Genomic DNA, 22,533 nt, shown 5'->3' on the forward strand with positions numbered 1-22,533 from the left:
GGGAACAACGACAGTGATTGAACCCCAGTGGTCTCAACTCAGCGGTTCCTGAGCCAAGAGAGACCTGTTCCCACATAATCATCTGACCCTGCCAGCGAGCCTAGATGCCTCCGGTCTACACTCTTGGGTTTTGAGCAGCACATTATCGCTCGCACCTCACATGTATTCCGAGAGACTGCGAAGCCCGGCAGCACACTGGCTGCAGAAGTACATTTCATCGCTCCCCGAGCATTTCATGCTCAGCTCTGTTACGACTAATTGGTGGGTGAGCATCCCGGGGCTTCGACTACAGCACAAACACACATGCATGTACGCACGCACGCACACACACACATTTGGGTATGTGTGGTGGCCTCTCGCAGCCTGCCGGGTCTGGGTCCAGTGCCAGGCTCCGTCTTGGGCTCTCCACAGAATAAAGAGCAGCTCTGTCTCCCGGGCCTGCTGCACAGGAGACAGCCAGTGTTCACCCTCTGCTACTCAGACAATACCTATTGTTCGTCTTTTTAATGAAGAAGAGTCAACATGGAAAAACTAGGAGGGTTAGCTTAGTCCTTTCCGGGGTCCCATGTGTCAATGTAGCAGATGGATGGATCATTGTGCTCGCATAGTAGCATTAAAACAAGTCACAAGACAACAGACTGCCTGTGTACATAATGCCTCCATCAAAAGTTGATTACACATTTATTTTTTTCTTCTCAAGTCTGTGAAACCTTGCTGTGCGAATAACCTTGTGTAACGATGGTGAAAGAGACTAACATCTTCCATTCATTGAGATGTGGCAGCTCAGTGTAGATGATTCTTATTTTATTATCAAACCTATTCAGCAACTCCTCATGCTTGGTTTGAAAGCATCTGCACCTCTTGCTACTCATCTGTGCATACACCAATCTGAATAAGAGTATATGTAGATATTGAATTACAAATTCTGTCATATTCATTGAATGTGTTATAACTCTATAACGCTGTTCATCTATATACATGACATCTATTGCTTCTGTCCATCCGGGGAGAGAGATCCTCCTCTGTTGCTCTCCTGAAGGTTTCTTCCCTTTTTTCCCTGTGAAAGGGTTTTTCTATTTCTTGGGAGTTTTTCCTGATCCGATGTGAGGTCCTGGGACAGGGATGTCGTATGTGTACAGATTGTAAAGCCCTCTGAAGCAAAGTTATGATTTTGGGCTATACAAAATAAACTGAATTGAATACACACTTTATGAACAAACATCAATATAATGTTAGAAACAATGAAGAAGCAAATATTCAAAGAAGCATTAATGTATGTCTAATTACACTTCAATTGAACACAACGACTACTCGTGATTAATCTGAGGAGTACATTTCAGATGTAGGACCTCGCAGCACAAAGAACAGCAGCTCAGGGTGCTTCAGCAGCCTTTGAACAAAGTAGCTCAGAAGTAATCTGGACAGACTGTTAAGAGCAGCTACAACAACAGCTAAGCCTGTAGTCACCATATGGCATTTGAGCGAGTCATGGCTGTGAACTTCTCTGCCTGCCTGACAGCAGCAATGATAATCAGTGACGGCCCTGAGATTGAAATGGATGGTGTACAGGATGTGGGTGCAATTTAATTTGAAGTCAGCTTTGTGACGAGCTGAGGCAGAGGAGCCGACAGGAGGCCTGAGCTCCATTCCTGTTGCACAGAGTCATTTTCCTGTGGTTCAGCATGAAGCATATAGACCAGCTCATTCTGTACATGTGACTCACAGAGAGTGACGGCAGTCATTTCACGTGCTTTCAGCCAGTGTGCACTTACAGGCCAAGACACATAATTGCCACTTTGAAGCGTTGCTTCTACCCTCTAATGGTTGGCTGACTGACAGTGTTGGATTGACTAGTAGTGCAGAGTAGATTGGTCTACTGGGATATTGATACGACCAGTAGATTCACTGCGATAGCAGTGCTGTGCTGTGCAGAGTTAACATTAAGAGGGCCGCCCTGATACTGGCTCATCATCATGTGTGACCCATCTTCTTCTTGTAGACTTGTCTCACCAACACTATGGCAACCACAAGAGAGGTGAAGACTTGCAAACATGCTTTCCAGAGTACGGAGCCATTTCCCCTGCATGCTGTGTGGAAAAACCCTAACCCCCTAAAACACTACAACCAGCAACATTTATAAGTCACACAAAGCAAAGAGCAGGAATTAAACACGCAGCAACTGCTTACTGAACAATATATAATTCCATCTTACACCTGCATGGAAATCCTTTCCCTATAGTGCTTGAAACAATGACTATTTGGGTTTAAACTACACCTCACTTCATGGCCAAAGTCACATGTGAATCAGCCTCTCCTATCAAAGTCTATTTTGAAGATCAGCCCGTGCCTCAAGGGATTCATGAGACAGAGACTTCAATGGGAGCTTTTCATTTAGTAGAAAACTCTGACTCAGGAAGCAGTAAACCCCAACAAAAGAAAGTGGTACTACAATCATATAGCCAGATCACCAATCATGACTTCAAGTCAAACTGAGATATCAGACTGGAAATACGGATATGCATGCTGAAGAATTACGATATGATAGCACACCCAGTGTAAAACACTTTGAATGAGATGAAGTCAGTTCAAATTATGTTTGGTTATGTTAAATGTACAGTTTGGAAATGCATACAGTATGTATGCTAAGTAGATAGTTGTTGTGCTATGTTTTATGTCATATTAATACATTAAACTGGGAAGCCTGGCTTCAAATAAAACACTATTTAAAAAGACAAACAAGAAAACATGGAGGTGGCAAAACAAAAGTTATTTCCTGGTGGGAGACTTGTGCTTCTTTCTGTTGTCTCAGAGCCAATGTCAGAGTGTGGTACAATATGCATCTGTGTACATAGAAATCTCACTAAACTTAGACATAATAAAATGATAAGACATAATCCTCATTGAGCTTCACAGTTTATTATTGACCTTGGCAACAGCAGTTGACAAAACAATCTCCACTCAAGGTCCAATTCGACACTTGTTCCACTCACCACAAGTTCCTGGAGCCTTTGACCTTCAGTGGACACGGTTTCGTAAACAACATTTTTCTTGTTTACTGTCGGGCTGTTTTGGTCTTCGTTGACTGAGAATTCTTTGGTCAAGTAAGTTGTTTTTTATGCTTTTTTCCTACTGAATGATACAAGATCTCGTGCGTTTCTGTGTGTAGTTTTACAGTTTTACGTTCAATTGTCAAAATCATATGAGGTTAAACCCTAGTTTATCAGGATAAAACAGCTGATAAAACAGCTGACAAGTTGGTAGAAATCGTTTTTTTACACTGCACAAAACTTAATGGGAGTGATTGGCTTTTTTTCTTCTAAACAAATAGTCCTGGTTACTCTGAGCAGCAGACAAACCCAGTATATGGGGCTGGGTCAGGGTATTGACAAATGCTTTGAGGGGTTCTTGATCGTGTTTATTTATTCTTCGAAAAGTACGTTTTATAATCTATATAAGGGAAAACATTTTAGTGTAGGAATTAGCCTTCTTCTATATTACATTACCTTACATGTCATTTAGCTGACGTTTTTATCCAAAGCGACTTACAATAAGTGCATTAAACCATGAGTACAAACTCAGAACAACAACAATCAAGAAAGTACAATTTCTTCAATAACGTTAAACTACAAAGTGCTATCAGTAAGAGACATTTAAGTGCTACTAAAGTGCTAGTATGGCGCTACCTTCCCTATTCAAGGTATAGTCGAAAAAGATGAGGAGCCAGCACAGCAAACAGTTGTGACTTTATGTCTACACATAACTGGTCTGCTCAAATGATGGAGGTCATGAGTCAATATTTTAAAAGAGCCTTTTCACACCACACAGCATGGACCGAAATTCAAATACCCTAAGTCCTTGATAAGAAATTCAAGGGTTTAGTGAGGCGAATGCGTGAATGAGGTGGCACACAGCACAAGCCTTTAATCTGAACGGCTCCCCACTGGGATCCAAAACGTGCCCGTTGATCAAACATAAGAGGAGTGACAGGTAAACGGTTGCTACTCTAACATGCCCAGATTGACAATACATTGAGGGAAAACTAGCAACAAGTCCAAAATATATGCAACTGTCAAACAAAAATTGTCTGTTAATTATGTCAGAATTGATAAAGGAATATATGAAGAAATGATTAACGAGTGGGTGAAAGGACCATCGTTCAGCAGCCAAGTACACTTTAAATGTCTGGGATCAACTGATATGTTGAAGATAACTGATGAGGCATCATCTTAATCATGTGCTATTCAAACCAAAGTGAGGTCATCAGAGGCACACACTGCCACTCGCTCCCACAATCAATGGAGCCAACTGCCATCAGGCACGGCTGAGACACATTAGGGTTTAAATGGCAGTAAATAACACTAAATGCTGTGATTATAGTACTAAGTTATTATGCTGGAGGGCTTCCATCCCACCAAGAGCTGAGGCATCATGCTGGCAGGAGAGGGGGGGGGGTGTCTGCTGACGTGGTGTGAGGATCGGCTTTTCTGACAGCCAGCCCACGAAATCCTCGTGTTAGACAGGTAGGTTTTTTTTCTTCTTCTTGAAAGCATAACAAGAATTAGTTTTGCATAACTTATTTATGGATCTCTCTCATCCTTGACGTTTACTGCGTTTACTGCGTTTTATAAACCCAGATGTCAGAGGGGAATACCTCAATGCTGAAAAAAAAAGTAGGCGATTCTAAAAGCAGACGTGATTAAGAAGAAGGCCCAAATCCCTCTGTATTGTGACGTCAAACCTCTTTCCCCCAAAGGCTGCTGCAGAATGGGATTCATCAGTGTCTGACAAGCAGCAATCACACACACAACACAACGTGGTGGCACACAATGATTTAACTTCCACCTAAACTTGATCCCCTTTCTGTGATGGGCTTACAGGCTAAAAGATCTGTGTCCATTAAAGAGCATGCGCCACATGAACAAAAACAAAGCCCCGTGCCAGAAAAAAAAAGAAGCAGCAAAGGTAAACAGACATAGCACGAAACATCTCAAATCACGCTGCAGCAAGAACCTGTTTGCTCAAGTCAAATGCCTTCGGCCGAGCAGATAATATTCATAAAAGCAGTAGGCCAGGCGACAATCACGTTTGACCCACATTTCGCCACCTCTCAAATTTCACCATCGCTGCACCTTTCTTCCATTTAGGCATTTTATTCGCTGACCGAGAAGCAGTGTGCTGGAAATTCTCCTCATCAGCATTTGTTACTCACAATAATGGCCTCTATAATAATGCTTCAGAGCACCAGAGAAGTCCTTCCGACAAATTAGTCAACAGATTGGCAATGGAGGTTTGAGTCAACCATCAACATAAACACTTTTTCCTCCTCCTACTAAGTGACCTGGAGGCACTGTAAAGTCTGGAGGATCTTTCAACAACACCGGGAATGTTCAGCGTTCACTCCCAGGTAACATAATTGTTGACAGAAGCTGCTGACACTTTATGATGTAACAGATGTTTGAAAAAGAGCCGACATGCTGGGCACTTAAGAGTTTCAGTATTGAGCCAGCGCCTGAACTCAAAGTTGGGGGGGGGGAATTGCCATAAAAACAATAATTTGACTGCAGGTGTCTGGTTTAAAGACGGATGTAGGCTGCTGAATGAGAAGATAACTACAATAAAAAAATGTTATCTTGTGTTTGAGAAGGCTCAGTTAAACTAGTGTAGAGTAATTTAAGTGTCAACGTGCTCACAGTCCAGCTGCAACTTCATCACTACTTTGATAAGAGTTGAAGAGGCTTTACTTCAGCCTCACGTGTGTCTTCTAGCAGTGCAACAGATGCGTTTCTCTTTTACCTCTGACACAAGTGGCTTTTGTTTTCTTGCCCCCTTATCCCCTAAACAACAAAGGGCAGGCGTGCTGGACCAACAAGAGGTCCAACCTACACACAGCTGTCCCCGTCCCAGGACGTCGAAGCATGGGAGGGAACAAAGAGAAGACAGATGAAAATGTTTTTTTTGTTTGTTTTTTTTCTCTCTTACCAATACGGTTGCAAATCGTTCCTCCAGTTCACCTGGCTCGGGCATGGGGAGTTTCAGAGGCATGTTGTGTCCTCTGAAATCAGTGTGCTGGTCCATGCTCCCTGCGTTCCCCATGTTTTCCTCCTCGACCAACAAGTACAACTTTTCTCCCTCTCTCTATTTTTCTCTCTCACACGGCGGAAAGTTAAAAAAAAATATATATATATATATATATATAAAATATCCGCTGGTCCTTTTGGTTGTGTCGCCCTCGCAGAACTCCTTTTTGTGTGTGTCCCGGTCTCTTCTTCAACACAACGCACATGTGAAGGAGGCAGGCGACGGGTCCGAGGAGAGGCAGCGGCGGCGGCGGCGGCGGCGGCAGCAGCGGAGCCCCTGGTGAGGCATTTTCACGGCGGAACGAGGAGACCTGGAAACGTGACTCGACCCACAAGGACCTTCCTTCACCGTTATCCGTATCTTGCACAATTTCGGCTCCACTCCCAGCCGGTAGTAATGACGACGATCATGATTCACGCGTATTGCATATATCCCCCCCCCCCCCCCTGGTGAGTTAGTAGTGAGTGGAGCTGGCTTCACTAATCCCTCCGCTGCCGACCAGCTAGTTAAGGAGGAGGGGGCTCCTCAAACACACATACGGGCACACGCACGCACGCGCACACGCACACACACCGCGGCTGCACACCCACTCATCCCTCTCTTACAATGAGTTCTTTTAGGGGCAAGCCTCCCACTTCTTCTTGGGGCGTAGCTCCCAAAGCCGTAGCTAAGTAGATGATATTTGTCTGTGTTGCATTGTGGTACTTCGAGTCCACTGTGAGAGACAACAAATTTGGGTCCGGTAGCAATTTAGAGATGATTACAGGGGCGCTATAGGTGGATTTTTTATTTACTATGTGTTTTTTCCCTCTATTTATGATTGAAATGTTCTTGATTATAGGGCCATAATCTCTCATCATCATCTAATTGTTGAAATCACTCCATTCATGTGACATGTTTGCCTTTTTCCCAGCAGACCTTTGGACTTAGTTACTACAGGTGTAACTAACATGAAATACATGTTCCAGTAAGTTGGCTGGCACACTGTACATCACCAATACCCTGTAACTGGCACACCTGAATGTAATGCAACACGTATTATCATTATGTGTTACACCTGTGTTTAGTACTCAGTAACTACTGTAATGTAAGTGCATGTGTCTTAAAACAGTATGATTAACATTGGTATCGTGAGTTAAAGTGTGTCTGGAAAACAAAGCATGAAAAGCAAATATTATAGAGCCTTTAGTTTTACAGATACAGATATGACTCGTGCTTTTTTCTTCTTTTCTTATCTATTATTACAATAGAGAAGAAAAGAAGGAAAAAGCACGAGTCATATCTGTATTTGTTTGGGTTGGGAAGTTAAATACGTTTGCTCTTACATGGGTAAATGAGTAATGGCTAAATAAAGTTGTATTGAATTAAATAGAATTGAGTTGCTGTAAACCAAGTGTGAGTGTGGCTGCGTTCATAATCTCAGTCAATATAACTTACTTATTCATAGGGCAAGATGGTTTCAGTGATGAACACGTTTTTTTTCTTGAATCTATTTTCTAGAATTTAATTCTATACTCTTGTCTTTAACATCTCTCTTCAGCCAATATCCACGGGAGAAAGCCTTCAGCAAATACAGACAGGTCTTTTGTTCAGATTCTATCTGAGGATTTATGACTTTAAAATACTCCCTGAGTGAGAGCAATGTGCCTTTTTCACCAAAGACATTTGACATGAAAGGCACAGGTGTTTTATTTCTATGACAAGTCCAAATGTTTACTGTAAAAAGAACCACAAAAACAAGTTTACCAAAAATTACGCAACTTCCAGGGCCTCTAGTACAGTTGTTAACTCGAGAAAAACTTGAATTGTTGTACAACAACAATTGTATGATAAAACAGCCACTGGCACGTTTATGCTCCCTCAATATCTCTACATGCATTGGAGGGAAATCTGATCTGGCGACAGGGTGGGGACCACATTACGCACAAGAGGGTGACATCAGCATGCAGCCCTCTGGAGACAATCCAGAGGTTCTCCAGATGCACAGTGGTTTCATTCAGGCTGCTGAAAGAGGGAGGGTGTCACATCTGACAATGCTGGCTGGACACATTGAGGATGCAAAACATGGCCGACTGACCTCATAGATCATTATGTGTTCCAAGTTCAGCTGGTTTGCTTTGTCTGAAGACCCCTCCCCCTTGTGTTGTGTAATGTATGCACATGTGTACAACATGTTTAGGCACTTATTGGATTGTATTTACTGAGAGGATGCTGTTCATTCTGATGTTCATTCAAATCACACATCAAGAACGCGACTACCACTGTGAAGGAAGGAGCTACACAATCAGAATTCAGCCCCACAAATACAAATACATTTACCACCAGTGCTTTGCATGAAAAAAAGTACAAATTACGGTTTAAAAACAAGAAGAGTTTTTACATACATACATTCAGCAAATGAACTTTAATGAAGACAGATGATGTGGAATTTATGATTCAACTAATATTCAAAACGGGAGAAAATGTACAAAGATCAAATAATTAAATGCAATCAACTTAATGAGTATTGTTTATGTTTAGTGTGTGCATATCTCCATGTTGTTAATGTGTTGAGAGCATTGGGCATGTAATGTTAGATATTTCTTCTTCCTCTCCTTACTTTCATCATGCGTATTAATTTGCTACAGATTGCAGAGTAAAATGCTGTGCTGAATGTGTACACTAAAGCGACAACAAAAATATAACAAATAATGGGTAATAAGATAATGAAGAAACTGAGTTTGGGATAACCAAAATGCAGAAATTAGCAGGTGGGTCTATAAACCTTCTATTGCTCTCCTACTCTGTGCACATGTACAGTATTCATATGATGGATTATTGCATGGCCCCTGTGTAGTAATCTCATTAAACAAAGTAATTCGTTTTTGACACATCATCCATCTTATAAACAGGGCCCACATAAAGGCTCTTATCTTTGGGGAGGTGGGTAATAAGCTGGTAATAAGACGTGTGAAGGTGGGCCAAGTTTCATTCACCAGCATATTATTTTTAATTCTCATACAATTATGTTTTTCATACACAGAAGTTTATTTATAGTTCTGCATATGAACATCAACTTGTGTAACACACATTTGTTTCTCACATGAAAATAATTCCCTTTTATTCTAAATACAATAATACTAATAATCAACCGATTATCTTGTCACAATAATAAACAAACAATCCTCACTGTATTCTGACCGCAGAGCCGTGCATGACATAAGATAGACTATGAATGAGCTTTAAAACAATAACAATGGTACAACGCTTTGAGGATATGTGGTTTCTGACACAGCTGATGGTGACTCACAGCACCAACTAACAACTTAATGCCCGACAATATCTTGAATGTTAGTTAACGTCTGTGTGCTTTTATATAACATTCATACTGTACACAGACTCAAGGAGGTTTTTGAATGTGTGGGTGGAAGGGGCACCTTTCAGCTGCAGCTCTGGGATGTCTGGAAATATGAGAGACTCCAGATATGTCCACAAGGAAATGTAAAATGCAAAGAAGATGCCAGAAATAAAGGCACCACAATCAAACCACTGTATGAAGAGGCACACAGTGAGTTCATTTGGCTGCTCAGTTAAGTAACATCTGTGAAATTAAGTTATCTTCAGCAAAAGGCTTGTGGAGTTATGGCCCCTCATGAGGCTGGAGGGGAGCAACACATGTGTCTTTGTATTTTAATTTAAGGGCTGGAGACTTCAGTGATTCTTACAAGTAGAGATGCAGATCTAGCAGAGCTCTTTAGTCTTCAGAACAACGCCCTCTAATGTATTTAAAGGGTATTGCCTCTAGTGGATCAAACTACTTTAACATTCACAAATGTGTTCAGCTTAATTACACAAACATTTTCAAGAGACACTTACCAAATCATATGTTTGGCTTTGAGAAATTAACCTCTGTTCCACGGTTTCAAATCTGGAAACAATTGCTCTTATTTTCCACGATAGCTATGAGGCCAGAATCCATTTGCATCTCTGGTTACATGAACCAAACCCCAATGCAGGAAGGACAATTTGAACATGCTATCAGCCCTTTGCCAACTGCATGTTTATTTACATCCAAAAAGTGAATATTTCAAAACAGCCCTGTTTTGGGCAGTGCAGCATTACTCAAAGATTATATTTTGCAGCACACAAATGGAAGGGAAGAGGCTGAGTATCAAACTATATTTATTGTATACAGTATAGGGACAACAAATAATGTACAAATCCCGAAACAAAAATGTGGGGGGGGGGGGGCATCTGCCAATGTCACCCTGCAAAACTAACAAATGAAGACACAAAAATTAAGGACATTCTTGTAAAACAAGATTTCTACTTACCAACACACAAGAGTCAAACAAACTAAGAATGATTGGATAGATTTGGGGCAAATGTATTCAAATTGGCAACACAACATTGACTCAATATATATTTATACACGGACAGAAATATATAACCGGGATGGTACACTCCATTTCTGGACCGGTTATGGTGAATTATTTTTATTCTGATGTCCTGAAAAGGTGGAAAGAAAGCAACACATTAAGAGAACTGTTCTGCTGTACGACAAAGAGTCACAGTAACCCTTTATATCTACATATTATATATTAACCAAAGCCTTTTATAAAAGAACACTTCACTTAGCTTTTTGGTCCAGAAACATTACTGTACTTTATTTACCAATGAGTCGAGGGTGACAGTATTGAGGTACACCATCCATATGGATCTTTCTCAGCACAAACAGCTTTTTCTTGGGCAGATACAAATAATTTGAATGTTCCTTAAAAAAAACAAAAAAAAAACCTACTACTAAAAGTTGTCATGTCAACTAGAGAGAAACCAAAGGCTGCCATCTAGCAGTTCTCCTCCAAGTACTTGAATTAAAAATAGTTAAGCCCACCCTGAATTTATATGCTCCCAACAATCTGGAAAACTTAAACAAAAAAGGAAATTTTGGCATGTAGTTCAGCTTATGGTTTATGAGACATGCATGAGGTCATTTCAACATCAAAAGATCGCAGTGTGTTATTTGTTCTTCTTTATTACAAGCCTAATCTATCGGAGACGTGCCCCTGTCTTGGACAATTTCAAATCATCCATTAATGTGAATAAAACACTTTAAAAAAAAATTACTCTGCATTTCAAAGTTAGGATTTGGCCCCAAATGAAAAACCTTCTTTTATGTTGTGAACAGCCTGACCAAGCACAGTGGGGTAGGGGGTAGGAGGGGAATTAAGAGAAAACAAATACAACAAGAAAATAATGATGTGGATGTTGTTCCAAGAGTCCACATTCGACTTAAGAAGAAACTCCTCCTGTCTGTTGTTGAAATACATCAATAGTGTCCTCATCCTCCATCTCCAGCTGAAATAAACAAAACAAAAATATATTATTTTACAGTAAATAAGAAATTAGTCTCAGGATATTACACATTTCTAAGGCATGGAATGAAAGGATTTTACATGGTTACAACTAGTCCCTCGGTTGGTTATGAAACATAATTCATACTGTGTAGACGTGCCCCAAAATATTTATCCTCATAGGAGTAGAGCTGGATATAGAAGCCTAAATATGTTTTGGTACAGACAGCAATGCGTCTTGCACTGAGTAGTAAAAAGTACCATAAGACATTACTTGTCTTGTTAGATGAGCAATTATCAGCTCCAGCTACATAGTTCCTGATTAAAATCACTATTTTTTTAGAAGAATGTATTTAGGTAATTTTTGGGCTGGCTATTTTGACAACTTAAACGCTGGCTTTATTTATCTGAAAAAGTGTGTGTGTATGTAATTAAACAAACATGTTAATCTTCACAGTGAGGTATTGAAGGAAATTATTGCTTTGGTTTCAGTACCCGGAATCTGGTATCATAATAGTACTATTTGAGCTCAGAATTCACGCAGCTTTGCAGAATTCTTTTGGGGAGAACACCCCTGTGTGCCTTCCTGCCAAAAATGTGATTGAGATCAATAAGGTCTCATGTCTGAACTAAAAATGAAGCCAGTGCTATCTGGTGATTAGCCAAGACTAGAAAGAAACAATGGCAAATGTATATGCTTGGTCTGTCCGAATGAAACAAAATCCACATACCAGCATCTTTAAAGCTCACTAATGAGCATAACACACACAAATATAATACTGGCTTATATTGAATAAATGTATACTCTGGGAACAAGAACCATTTCCATTATTCACCACTTAATTCATTTGTACGAAGGTCAATGGCATGACACAGAAAAATCACAAACTGAACTGTCAAAAATAATAATCTTATACATGATTAGACTACTTGATCTTTTAATAACAGCTTGCCATGTGGGGGATTTTTGAACAGACCAGCTTTTACCAACCTGTGCAGGTGTGTCCGTTTCATTAATTGGCTGTCCATCAAACCTAAACCGTATCTGACGAATTGACAATCCCTGCAAGACAGCACAGACAGAAATAGCATTTAAGTGAGACTTTGCACCCAGTTAGAGATCAATACAAGTTGTTATATTTTTTTCAAGTCTAGTGTTCAGACTAAAGTCAAAAGTCTATTGTTATCACAGTGAAACACATGTTTATGTTTCAACCTTTCAGAATGAATTTACCTGTCTTTCGCAGTATGCCTTCATGAGTTTGTTGAGTGGGGTGTGCCTTTTGATTTTGAACTGTACAACTGACCCATCCTGACCAGCTACCTTGAGGTTAATGTGGTCGTTCTCTGTCTTCACTCCCTCCTGCAACGAGAACAATCATCAGTGGAAGCAACACGACTGCGTTATGATGTTATTCCCATCTGTGAATTTAAAGTTATTTTTTTTAAGGGGGGGGGGGGGGCGTGCACGAAGACACAAATCAATCAGACAGTATGTTGTACAAGTCATGTGGCCAGGCAATGAGAGGACACAGTCAGTGCAGAATATAGCTGGCTCCTCCGTGAGAGGCCTGGTCCTACCGGACTACCCAGGAATGATATCGACTCCGATATGCTGATGATGTTATTGGAGGGGGAGGTCAGACCTGCTGGGTGCCTTATTTCACGCACCTATACATCTAAGATGAGTGTGTTGGATATTTTATTCTGAGAAGATACAGACCATCCGAGAAGACTGATGTGCTACCTCATAATGCTCTCAACATCTGCCGTAACAAGCTATCGTACACAATCGGTTCCCTAATCTGACCCGAGGAAATCTGAACTCCGGTGTCCGGTGGTCTGACGTTCATCTAGCAACAAACAGCGACCATAACGAGACGGATAACTTAAGTTACATGTACAAAACACCCGTGGGGCAGTCTACCCCATACAAACACTGCAATTGCACTCAGTTCGCTTCGCCGTTTAATTAGCATGGCAAGCTAGTCCGTGTTCAAACTGGCGCAGAAAGCCACAATGGCGCAAATGAATGGAAAAAACACGAATCGTGCATTTCATTGAAAATCTCCCGACGCTCACAAAAACACGTCCTAATATAAAAGTAAACCAGTGAGTGACTGGGAGCCGCCGATGTTTGTATCAGCGGGACTCCGCACACGCGAAACTGTGCGTCTAAAGCCAAAAGATCCGCACATTGGTCAACCTTTGTTTTCTCAGTCGACCCGCTCAAAATGCGGTAACTGTAGCAGAAGCTCGGCTAGCTTAGCACAGCGTGCGAGCTGACGTTAACTTGCAACTGGCATCATGAGCAACTAACGGAAAACACGTACCACACGCTACTTCAAAGGAGCACGGAGACGTTACTCACCTTTGGCTTTTCTTCGGACATTGTGCTTATGTTCCCGGGTTTAATTAATAACGCAGAGGCAGACTGTTTGCGGTGAAGCGGGTTATCGGTTCCTCCGGCGTTTCGCTTGGACCAGGCGCGCGCACTGAAATTTAAAACACAATTCGACGAAATGGGTCACGTGCTCCACCTTTCCTCGGGAACGCGGATACGTGAGCGCGCAAGCTAATTTTGCGCATTCCCGCGATATAGGTCAAACAAAAGGTCCGTTTTGCAAAGCCAGGCTTTAGTACAGGCCAAGGGCCGTCTACTCTGAAGCATGACATTGAACTGCTAGTGGGAGTAAAAAACAACAACAAACTATAAAATTATACAAACTATAATATAAAATAAAATAAGAAATAGGTATCAGGATATTACACATGGGATGAAATGCATGTAATTTAGGATTTTACATGGTTACAACTAGTCCCTCAGTTGGTTATGAAACATTATGTGGAGCCCAAAAAACAACAATTCTGGATTAGGATTCATATTGTGGATCTCACAGGTTTGTAGTCTTTTTTCTGAAATCTTTGAAGGGAAAAGTATTGTCAGAAGCGTGCCTCCTTTTCTGGAAAGTGAGATGGAAGCACACAGATAACATTTATTCAAACATAGGAATTATGTTTCCATACTTTCTCTTAGTTCTGAATAGCTTATTTTATGCTCTCTTGTTTCTGTATTTTGGCAGAGTGGGGATTGAGGTAAATGGGGAAATTGTGAATTTTGAAATTGATTAAGAATTAAAGTCACCCCAACAAATTGTATTCATTTCATTTTTAAATGGTCACAATTTGTTTTTCACAAAAGCTACACACAAATCCAATCCCTCACATGTAGTTACATTTTTTGTATCCAGGAAAGTTTTCAAACAATATCTGATCTTGATATTTATTCACAGATAAAAAAGCGATAAGTGTCAAATGAGTTACATGCGATAAATTAACTTTTTATATAAAAATAAATGTTGTACTTGAGACGTGAATGGGGATCAGTAAAATAGTGTGTATTACTAATATAGTATGACAATGAGACTGCTAGTTATAAAAGAAGCACCACAAGCTCTGATCTATTCTTGAGTTATAGAAATCTATCAATAGTGCATTTTATGGACAATATGTTTAGGCAGATCCAAGTTTCTTGTGTGGACTGAAAAACAAGTTAAGTAAACACATTCTCCTACAATCATTGACATCTAATAAAGGCATAAGAAATGTGAATCTTGTATACCAACAGAAAGCAACACGTATAAAATATGAAACATTAGGTGAATAGACCATGTTTGAAATATAGTGCACGCAAAACAATTTCAGAACATCTTTGTGTTTTTTCACAGACACATAAATCAAATCAGATAATCACAGTCTGATGCTAGAGATGTATTTCAATGTTACTGGCATCAATAAAATGATCTTAAGGGATTTCCTTAAGGAATCATTGCTGAAATTCTTCTCATTGATCGTTCATACGGGCGTATGGGTTATCCTTTGCCATACCTGTAAAAAACAATGGAGAACATATTGTATAACCTATTGTATGGCTAACAACAGGGAAAGCATATTACTGTTTTAGAAATAGAACATATCCAGACTAGTTAGCAAGATGTTGGCTGGTTGCATGCATTTTAATTGTGGGTTAAAAGCAAATTTCTAAAATCCATGTCTTCCAAAAATAGTAAAAAGTGTTAGAATTGAATTTGGACAGTAGATGGCGCTACTTGAACAAAATTGTTGTATTTAGTTTTCCTCGGCTCAGATTCCATTATCTTCAAACTCTTTTAGCACTGTGCATGTAAGCAAAGCTTTGTGAAATAAAAGCATATTTGATATTCCAGCATTTATATTTATTATCCCACTCAAACCACACAACAAAGAAATGAATCTCACCATATTTCTGCCTGATTTCATCATGTCTCAGATGCATTTCTGTTCTCCTGTAAATGAAGAAACAAAGACAAGTTGTTGGACAACAGGGAACACTGGACACACTCTTGCCGACAGGGTTTAATTCTCAATTAATGACCAACACAAAGTACTGCTGTAATATGCTGACGGTAAATACCACAAAACCTATTTCACATTTGACATACTTGCCACTTAAAAATAGATAACATATAATTACAATAGATTTCTGTCTGCATCATTTTTGAGAAGGCAAGCAAAGGTTGCCTCTTTTATCATGAACATTTATTTATCAACATGCCGATATGGACAGTCCACAACATGTAAGACTCTCTCTTTCACGTTATGTTATTGTTATAATTAAATGAATATGGGTTTGTAGTTTGTATATCTGAATACATACATATAGTTAAATCAGTTATTTTTTAGATCCACTCCTCAACAGTTACTTACTTTGCTTTTTGACGGCTCTTCCTCGCACGGGTTTGTCGCTCCACTTTTGCGTCTTCTCTCTTGTTCCTAGAATATACAGTTGTGTTATTATTCATCATTGTTGTGTTTTTGTAAATTAAAGCCTACATTGCAATATAAATCACAATAGTGATTAATTAATCAGTTTCATAGTCTAACAATAAATATATATACAAAGACACATACATATGCCATTGTTAAATTAACACTTTTTTAGAAGAGGCTACACTTCCAAATAGAAAGATCAATGTTATTATTTTCAGAGCTAAGCTGCAGTCACAAATTCTGGCAGGCTTTTGGAGACGGCGGTATCAGCCGGGCCTCGCACAAAACCGACCCATTGTGTTCCCCGTGCTCCGCCTTCCACGTTGAACACAGCCGACACTTGGCATAATGCGATGCTCACCCAATTCTTTCACACTTGCAGCAGCAGCAGCAGCAAACAACAATGCCAATAATGATGACGCCACCCAGCACCGACATGGTGATGATCAAAATCTGGAAGTTTACTGGAAATCAAAGGCAGAAACAGAGAGAGAGAGAGAGAGAGAAAAAAAAGAAACACTGAAAAATCTCTCAAAGATTAGCCGTTGATCATATTATGAATCCTATTAAATATACACCACGGTCCCTTTTTAACTTTAACTATTAGATATGACATTCAGTCAAGTAATTGACAAATCGGACACAAACAGTCAATTACTTGACTATTACATATCTATTAGTGAACTAAGATGTTATGTAAATAATGTCATTATTCTGCTGATAATTTATTCTATCGATTAAACTATTTTAAATGTAAAAAAATAGTGATAAATCAGAAATTCCTAAAGCACAAGTTTCGGTCTACAAATAGTTTTTTGAATATTCATTTTACTATCAAGTAAGACATATGAAAGCAGCACCACTAAAAGCTGTAACGAGAGAATGTTTGGCAAAATGACTCGAAACAATTAAATAGTTAGGGTTAGGGTAAACCCATTTTGCATGATACACCCAGATGTGAGATCTAAGATGTCGTCAGTCTTACCCCAACACAACCCCCATCGTGCATCATTCAGTGGACACACACTGCGGGGGGGCAGGATGTTCCTCACTGGGTAGTCCATGCATTGTTTGGTTGGTGTGCACCACAAACACTGCAACAAAAAGCAGCAGTCAACACTGGGCTTATTGTAGCTCTGTTTTTTTATAGTAATACACCACTCACAATGCTAAGACCAGTTACAGTATTTGTCTGGAGTTCATGAGACTTACTGTCACATTTTGCAGGCATTCAGCACAACTGGTGTTGGATCTCGAGGGACAAGGAGCTGAAACAGAATGCAGTAACACGATTGACACAGTCAACAGTGCAATGCAGTTATATTGTTTTATGGCATTCTGGCCCTCGTTTTACTTGCTAGGTTCAAGCTGTTGTATACACGGCCTTACAGGGAAGAACATACAATCGTAATGGAGGTTTGACTTTATGCCCAGTGATAATTCATAAACAGAGTTTACAGTTATAAAGACACACTGTGAGACAAGAGAAACTAGGGGCAAGTTTGCTTGAGAGCCGTTAACATATATTGAGAGGATTATCTTTGCCTCCACTTTTCTGTAGTCATGTGACCAAGCTCCTGACTCTCAACTCTTCAGCGAAAGCTGAACAAGGAAAAGAAAAAAAAACACACACACACACACACTTACTCGGAGCTGGAGAAGAAGTCGGCTCCTGCGCCTTCGTGCTCATAAAAACAGCGCCGAAAATCAAGGCAAAAACCAAGGCTGGCGCTCGGTAAACTCCGGACATCGTGAGACGAGTGCAGAACACCGACTGCATGGAAGTAACGACCAAACCAACGATTCCGGAGGATGGGCCTCCTCGAGGGCTGACGTCATGAACTCCTGACGCTGGTGTCATGAAACGAAAAGGGGAACATCTTACCCGGAGGGTCCATTCCGTCATGTTGTATTCAAACATAATATTAATATTAATAACGATTTGATTCACGCTCATTTGATAGACCTATGCGTTTAAAGCCATTAATAACAACACCTGTTGGGTTGCCAGGTTGTAATAAAACTCGAGCTGTTTCTCCTCTTTCTTTGTCAGACGGTGACAGACAAGTGTTTGTAAAAGCCTTTTTATTAGCGGCTTCATGTCATGTGCCGTTTTAGAGAACTAACGCTGAACTTTTGCTGACGGCAATTAAAAATAGAGAAACCGGAACTTTTATAAACTACTACCCCTTTTAATGTTTTCGGAAAAGTACATCCATTACCCTTTAAATATAACTTGCTACAATGTGTGACTGATCAATAAAACATCAGTGAATATGTTATTAACATTATAAAGTTCTAAAAAAAACAACACGTTATTAAAAGTTATTCAAGAAACGTATTTACCTGGAAGTGTCTCCTTCCTTCACAAGTAATCCACATTAATCCAAATTAGTTTAGTTCACAATAAATTAAGAACAAGAGCCAGGATGCTCAATACCCAGCCCATTCCAACATATTCACATACCATGCAGAATCCTAAAGGAAACATCAACTCTAACTTTTCCTAGTTTACTGAAACTACATGCCAGATGTGTTCTTCGCAGACTGATTATGGAGTATAAGTCATTTAACATAATCAGGTTGTTCATTTGGTTTGACTACAAGGCTAGCAGCAGTGGGATCATCTTGGAATAGTACGTGAACCTCCCCTGTGAGGCACAACAATGAGACAGGCAAACACAAAACAGTTTTTTTCAAATACAATAATTTATTAGAGCATCTTTAAATTCTGATATAAAACATTTTCTGGTTTTTCTTCCTCAAAACAATCAGAAATCTCAGAAATACAGTCATCATCAATGGCAAGATCAGTCTCTGGTGTGGCCGCCGGCAGCTGACCAGATCGCCTAAGTGAGTACGATGGGAGAGCGATGGAAGACAGTGATGCGAAGTGAGGTAAATACTAAGCTCAATATGTCATACTCTTATCACAACTATACTGTAAGTCAACTGGCATAGGCATACTGTGTGTTCATTTAACTTGGAAGAGAGAAATATCCTATTAGATCAATAAAATGAATTGAGCATGTTGGTTGTCGATGGCAACACACTTCGGTTATTTTACGTTGACAAAAGCTCAGAAACAGGGCACAAAATGGAGAAAATCACTAGTAAGTTATAAACACATCGTCTGAATCTACAATTATGTCCAATAATGCACAGATAAAAGAAAATCAACAGTATTAGGACAGCTGCATCAATACATTTACAGCACTGTGTTCACCTCTGCTTGTTCTCCCAATCCACTACTTCCATAAATAAATAACCCACCCTTACAAGGCCTTTGACATCACTGAGAAAAACACAGTAAAACTGTCTTAGACACAGACACACTGAACAAGCACTATCCTGCTTGTTTTTAAAATCAGTTTGAGCTACAAACAATAAAAGTACACAATAAAAAAGCTCAGCAAAAAGTACTTGTTCTATTAGAGAAGTATATTTTGGTTGGATTGATTTTAGTAATCATGCATTTTGAGAAAATAACTTGACTGCAGTGTTTATAGACGATGCATCTCCACTGATGCAGTGGTTATTCATGTTGAATTTTCTTTTTTAAAAGATAGGGACGTGCTTTTTTTAGCAAATGCACCAGTAGAGGCCATAACTACCACTGACAAATATACGCAACACCCCAACATTTATATTCCATTCCTGAAAGGCCGCATTGCACACACCAAATATTTTAGTCCAGAATAGCTCAAATAAAATCTTAAATAAGGCAAGATGCGGGATATCTCCCTGGGACAGTCGTAGTATATTACACATAAACCTGAGGGGATCTCCATTAAGGAGAACATTCGTTACAATGGGGAGCAACATCTGTTGGAAAAACACTGACAACTCAAAGTCAGTTGCCACTGTAGCACATTCATATTTCTAGTTTGGATGCATGTTTAAAGAGAATAAACACTTTTAGAAATTAAAAAGTCCTAATTCAGATGTTGAATAAATGTCTGTTTGGAAATTTGTGACAGAGTCTGGTTTTCTTGGATATTTAGCAAAAAAAGAATCCATGAAAAGATGCCTGAAATACATTTCAAGTAAAATGTGACATATGAGCAGTGCAACTAATGAGACTGCATGGAGGGCAGCAACACTTGGGATGACTGTAAAGCTTAAAATGGTGCAGAAGCTTAATGTTCCCACTTTTGTCTCAAGCAGTAGATCCATTTTTATGTGTCTTTATTGAAAGGAATCTTTCTGTCTGCTTTGCTAAGTAGCCAGTCAAAAGCTCTGAAACACAATCGCTGTAGAGGTGATTTGTCTTGCCATGGATACATCTTCTCTCCATTCTTGCTTGTTATCTGTCGGGTCTACTGTAGGCGAGTACGTGTTGAGTCCTGGAAGTCAATCACCGGATCCAGTTGGTTCCATAATTGGAGACAGACTTCACACTGCAGCGCTTCTTCACAATCATGTTTATGTAGGCTTTCATAATCTTTGTGATCTCTCCAACCTGGCAATGTATAGAAGAAACACAGTCAGAAGACATCCTCTCACAAACAAACAGTCTAATATCTACAGCAACGTTTACGCACCTGGGGTGTTTCAAACAGCATCTCTCTCTCATCCACAGTGATCTTGTAGGTGCAGGACTGTGGAGCGCCAAAGAAAATGATGTGCTCATATGGGAAAGTCTCCAGAGGCTTGGGCTCTCCTCTCTTGTAGACGGACACATTTTCAGCGCTCACACTCAACCAGAGATCATGAGGAAAGCCTCCTTCTTTGCACTAGAAAGACACAAACACAGGGCGTTATGAACATCATCCAATGTGTGCGGTGGGCTGGCAGCTCGGACGCACTGATCCGATCTGCAGTATCAGTACCAAGACTGATGTCGACCATGTTGATCGGATCGGACACCAATCAAAGACGCGTAAACCTACCTCGACGTCAAACAGTGTGGATCCATATCCAGGCCACTCCTTGATGATGGTCATGTATCGGAGCATGGCCTGGTGCTGGTCCAGACCACTGAGGCGGGACCATTTCTCCACGATGCTCGCCCTGGTGGCAGACATCTCCTCCTTTATCCACATCTCCAACATCTGCTCCTCCTCCATGCGCTGCTTCTTCATTGAGCCTGTCTTCAACCCCCGTCGCAGAGTCCCGTCCAGGAAGCTAGTCCTTCGACGCTCCAGAGTTTGGCCTGAGCCCGAGGCACCACCCACCTTGGTGAACTGGAGGATGCGACTGCGCAGACGCCCCACAGGGTAGACGTTTTCCAGGCTCCAGGTGACCTTCGCTTTGTCGCCAAACAGAAACTGCAGGCGTTGAGCGGCCAGGTGTTGCAGGGTCTCCTCACGGGCAGGGAAGTGGCCCCGGGTCAAACTCTCATGGGCCTGGAGGGTCAGCACAAGAGTTAGCATTATGAGCACCAACCTGTGACGGAAAAGAGTCAATAAAGTGCAACAGCATGAGTAAAACACACCTGCTCAAACATAAATGCAAACTCCACCCCCTCTTTAGGCATGCTCTCCACATCCAGGAAGCAGTAGAGTTTAAAATAGAGTTTCCATTGGCCTTCATCCTCAGCTTCCTCACTGCCAGCAAGTCTGGTGGGAAAGCCACAAACCTGTCACTTACATATCGATTTTGGGTGTTCGGTATGTGACAGGACCCAGAATTCATCATAACTTTTTCAAATATAATATGTTATAGAGAGTAATCCGTAATCACGGTGAAAATACCTTTCAAATTTAGCCAAAACATCAGCCACAAGAACCCTGCTTTCGACAGCTCTGTCTATGGTGTTGTTGTGTTCAAAGAGTGCAAACATGTTCCTGCTGTCCTCCATAGCCAGACCTCGGATTAGCTTCTCCACCACCTGGACAGAGCAAGCCAAGATGACAACAATCACAACGCTTAGTATATATTAGCACAGCGCCTTCTCTTGCCTCGTTGGAAATAGACAAATCTATATCAGCGTTTGTGTAAAGTAATCACAGTGATATCCTGCAGAGGGATATTCAAAACTGCTTGTGTTCCAATGACGACAGTTCTCACCTCTCCAGCGGTGGTGTGTGAGTTAATGGAGATCTTGCAGGAGCCTCCTCCGTGGCAGTACACTGTGGTGGTCATTTCCTGTCTGGTAAGCAGTGCCATGATTTCCTCTTGAGAGGGAACAAACTCTCTGTTCTTGGTCTTCTTCAGAGACTCACTAATGAAATGCGCAAACATTTCAATGTCTGTACCAGGAAACAGCTCCTTAATCCTGAAAACACACAAAAGACAGTAAAATAGAAGTTCTAACCCGTTGTAATCTCCGACCATAGGATTGTTTTGAATCAAGGCACGAGCCCAGAAA

General features: G+C 40.6%; 4 protein-coding genes across 8 annotated transcripts in view; all 4 read right to left on the bottom strand.

Moving 5' to 3' along the window:
• Nucleotides 1-6,730, bottom strand: part of fmnl2a (formin-like 2a) — a 46,352-nt gene extending 39,622 nt beyond the window's left edge. For 3 of the 4 annotated variants that reach the window (XM_034561163.1, XM_034561162.1, XM_034561165.1), the window contains exon 1: nt 5,980-6,730. In XM_034561163.1, the coding sequence (XP_034417054.1) occupies nt 5,980-6,093 (114 nt within the window). In that variant the 5' untranslated portion in view covers nt 6,094-6,730. The remainder of the gene's footprint in view (nt 1-5,979) is intronic. The other variant, XM_034561161.1, reaches the window with a different exon arrangement.
• A 3,966-nt stretch (nt 6,731-10,696) lies between these two features.
• sumo3b (small ubiquitin like modifier 3b) lies at nt 10,697-13,917 on the bottom strand. The gene is made up of 4 exons (XM_034561609.1): nt 13,783-13,917; nt 12,646-12,774; nt 12,403-12,474; nt 10,697-11,415 (listed from the first exon to the last, which is right to left on the bottom strand). The coding sequence occupies exons 1-4, from the start codon at nt 13,801-13,803 to the stop codon at nt 11,350-11,352; spliced, it is 288 nt and encodes a 95-aa protein (XP_034417500.1). The 5' UTR covers nt 13,804-13,917; the 3' UTR covers nt 10,697-11,349.
• Nucleotides 13,918-14,680: 763 nt separating this feature from the next.
• pttg1ipb (PTTG1 interacting protein b) lies at nt 14,681-18,328 on the bottom strand. Of its 2 annotated transcripts, XM_034561611.1 has the most exons (8): nt 18,217-18,328; nt 17,868-18,071; nt 17,433-17,488; nt 17,206-17,314; nt 16,582-16,684; nt 16,158-16,223; nt 15,690-15,736; nt 14,681-15,299 (listed from the first exon to the last, which is right to left on the bottom strand). In XM_034561611.1, exons 2-8 carry the CDS (start codon nt 17,998-18,000, stop codon nt 15,256-15,258), a joined length of 558 nt encoding a protein of 185 aa, XP_034417502.1. In that variant the 5' UTR covers nt 18,001-18,071; nt 18,217-18,328; the 3' UTR covers nt 14,681-15,255. The 2 variants fall into 2 exon arrangements, with proteins under 2 accessions (XP_034417502.1, XP_034417501.1); XM_034561610.1 differs by having other exon boundaries at nt 17,868-18,314.
• A 590-nt stretch (nt 18,329-18,918) lies between these two features.
• myo10l3 (myosin X, like 3) overlaps nt 18,919-22,533 on the bottom strand; it is a 49,756-nt gene continuing 46,141 nt past the window's right edge. Inside the window, exons 36-41 of the mRNA XM_034562336.1 lie at nt 22,233-22,440; nt 21,917-22,053; nt 21,658-21,781; nt 21,113-21,568; nt 20,765-20,956; nt 18,919-20,682 (exon numbers count right to left, since the gene is read on the bottom strand). Coding sequence (XP_034418227.1) covers nt 20,578-20,682; nt 20,765-20,956; nt 21,113-21,568; nt 21,658-21,781; nt 21,917-22,053; nt 22,233-22,440 — 1,222 coding nt within the window. The 3' untranslated portion in view covers nt 18,919-20,577. The remainder of the gene's footprint in view (nt 20,683-20,764; nt 20,957-21,112; nt 21,569-21,657; nt 21,782-21,916; nt 22,054-22,232; nt 22,441-22,533) is intronic.

Source organism: Cyclopterus lumpus, chromosome 21 (assembly GCF_009769545.1).
Source record: "Cyclopterus lumpus isolate fCycLum1 chromosome 21, fCycLum1.pri, whole genome shotgun sequence".
NCBI classification, from domain to species: Eukaryota; Metazoa; Chordata; class Actinopteri; order Perciformes; family Cyclopteridae; genus Cyclopterus; species Cyclopterus lumpus.

Excerpts from the sequence above, each read along its gene's own strand:
- sumo3b (XM_034561609.1), bottom strand. The coding sequence starts at position 13,803 with ATGTCCGAAGAAAAGCCAAAG. Across the intron at positions 12,475-12,645 it reads AGGCATACTGCGAAAGACAG|GGATTGTCAATTCGTCAGAT; the intron begins GTAAATTCATTC and ends GCTGTCTTGCAG. Across the intron at positions 11,416-12,402 it reads AAACGGACACACCTGCACAG|CTGGAGATGGAGGATGAGGA; the intron begins GTTGGTAAAAGC and ends TGTTTATTTCAG.
- pttg1ipb (XM_034561610.1), bottom strand. The coding sequence starts at position 18,177 with ATGAGCGTGAATCAAATCGTTATTAATATTAATATTATGTTTGAATAC. Across the intron at positions 17,489-17,867 it reads GACTTCTTCTCCAGCTCCGA|CTCCTTGTCCCTCGAGATCC; the intron begins GTAAGTGTGTGT and ends ATTCTGTTTCAG. Across the intron at positions 17,315-17,432 it reads AATGCCTGCAAAATGTGACA|TGTTTGTGGTGCACACCAAC; the intron begins GTAAGTCTCATG and ends TTTTTGTTGCAG.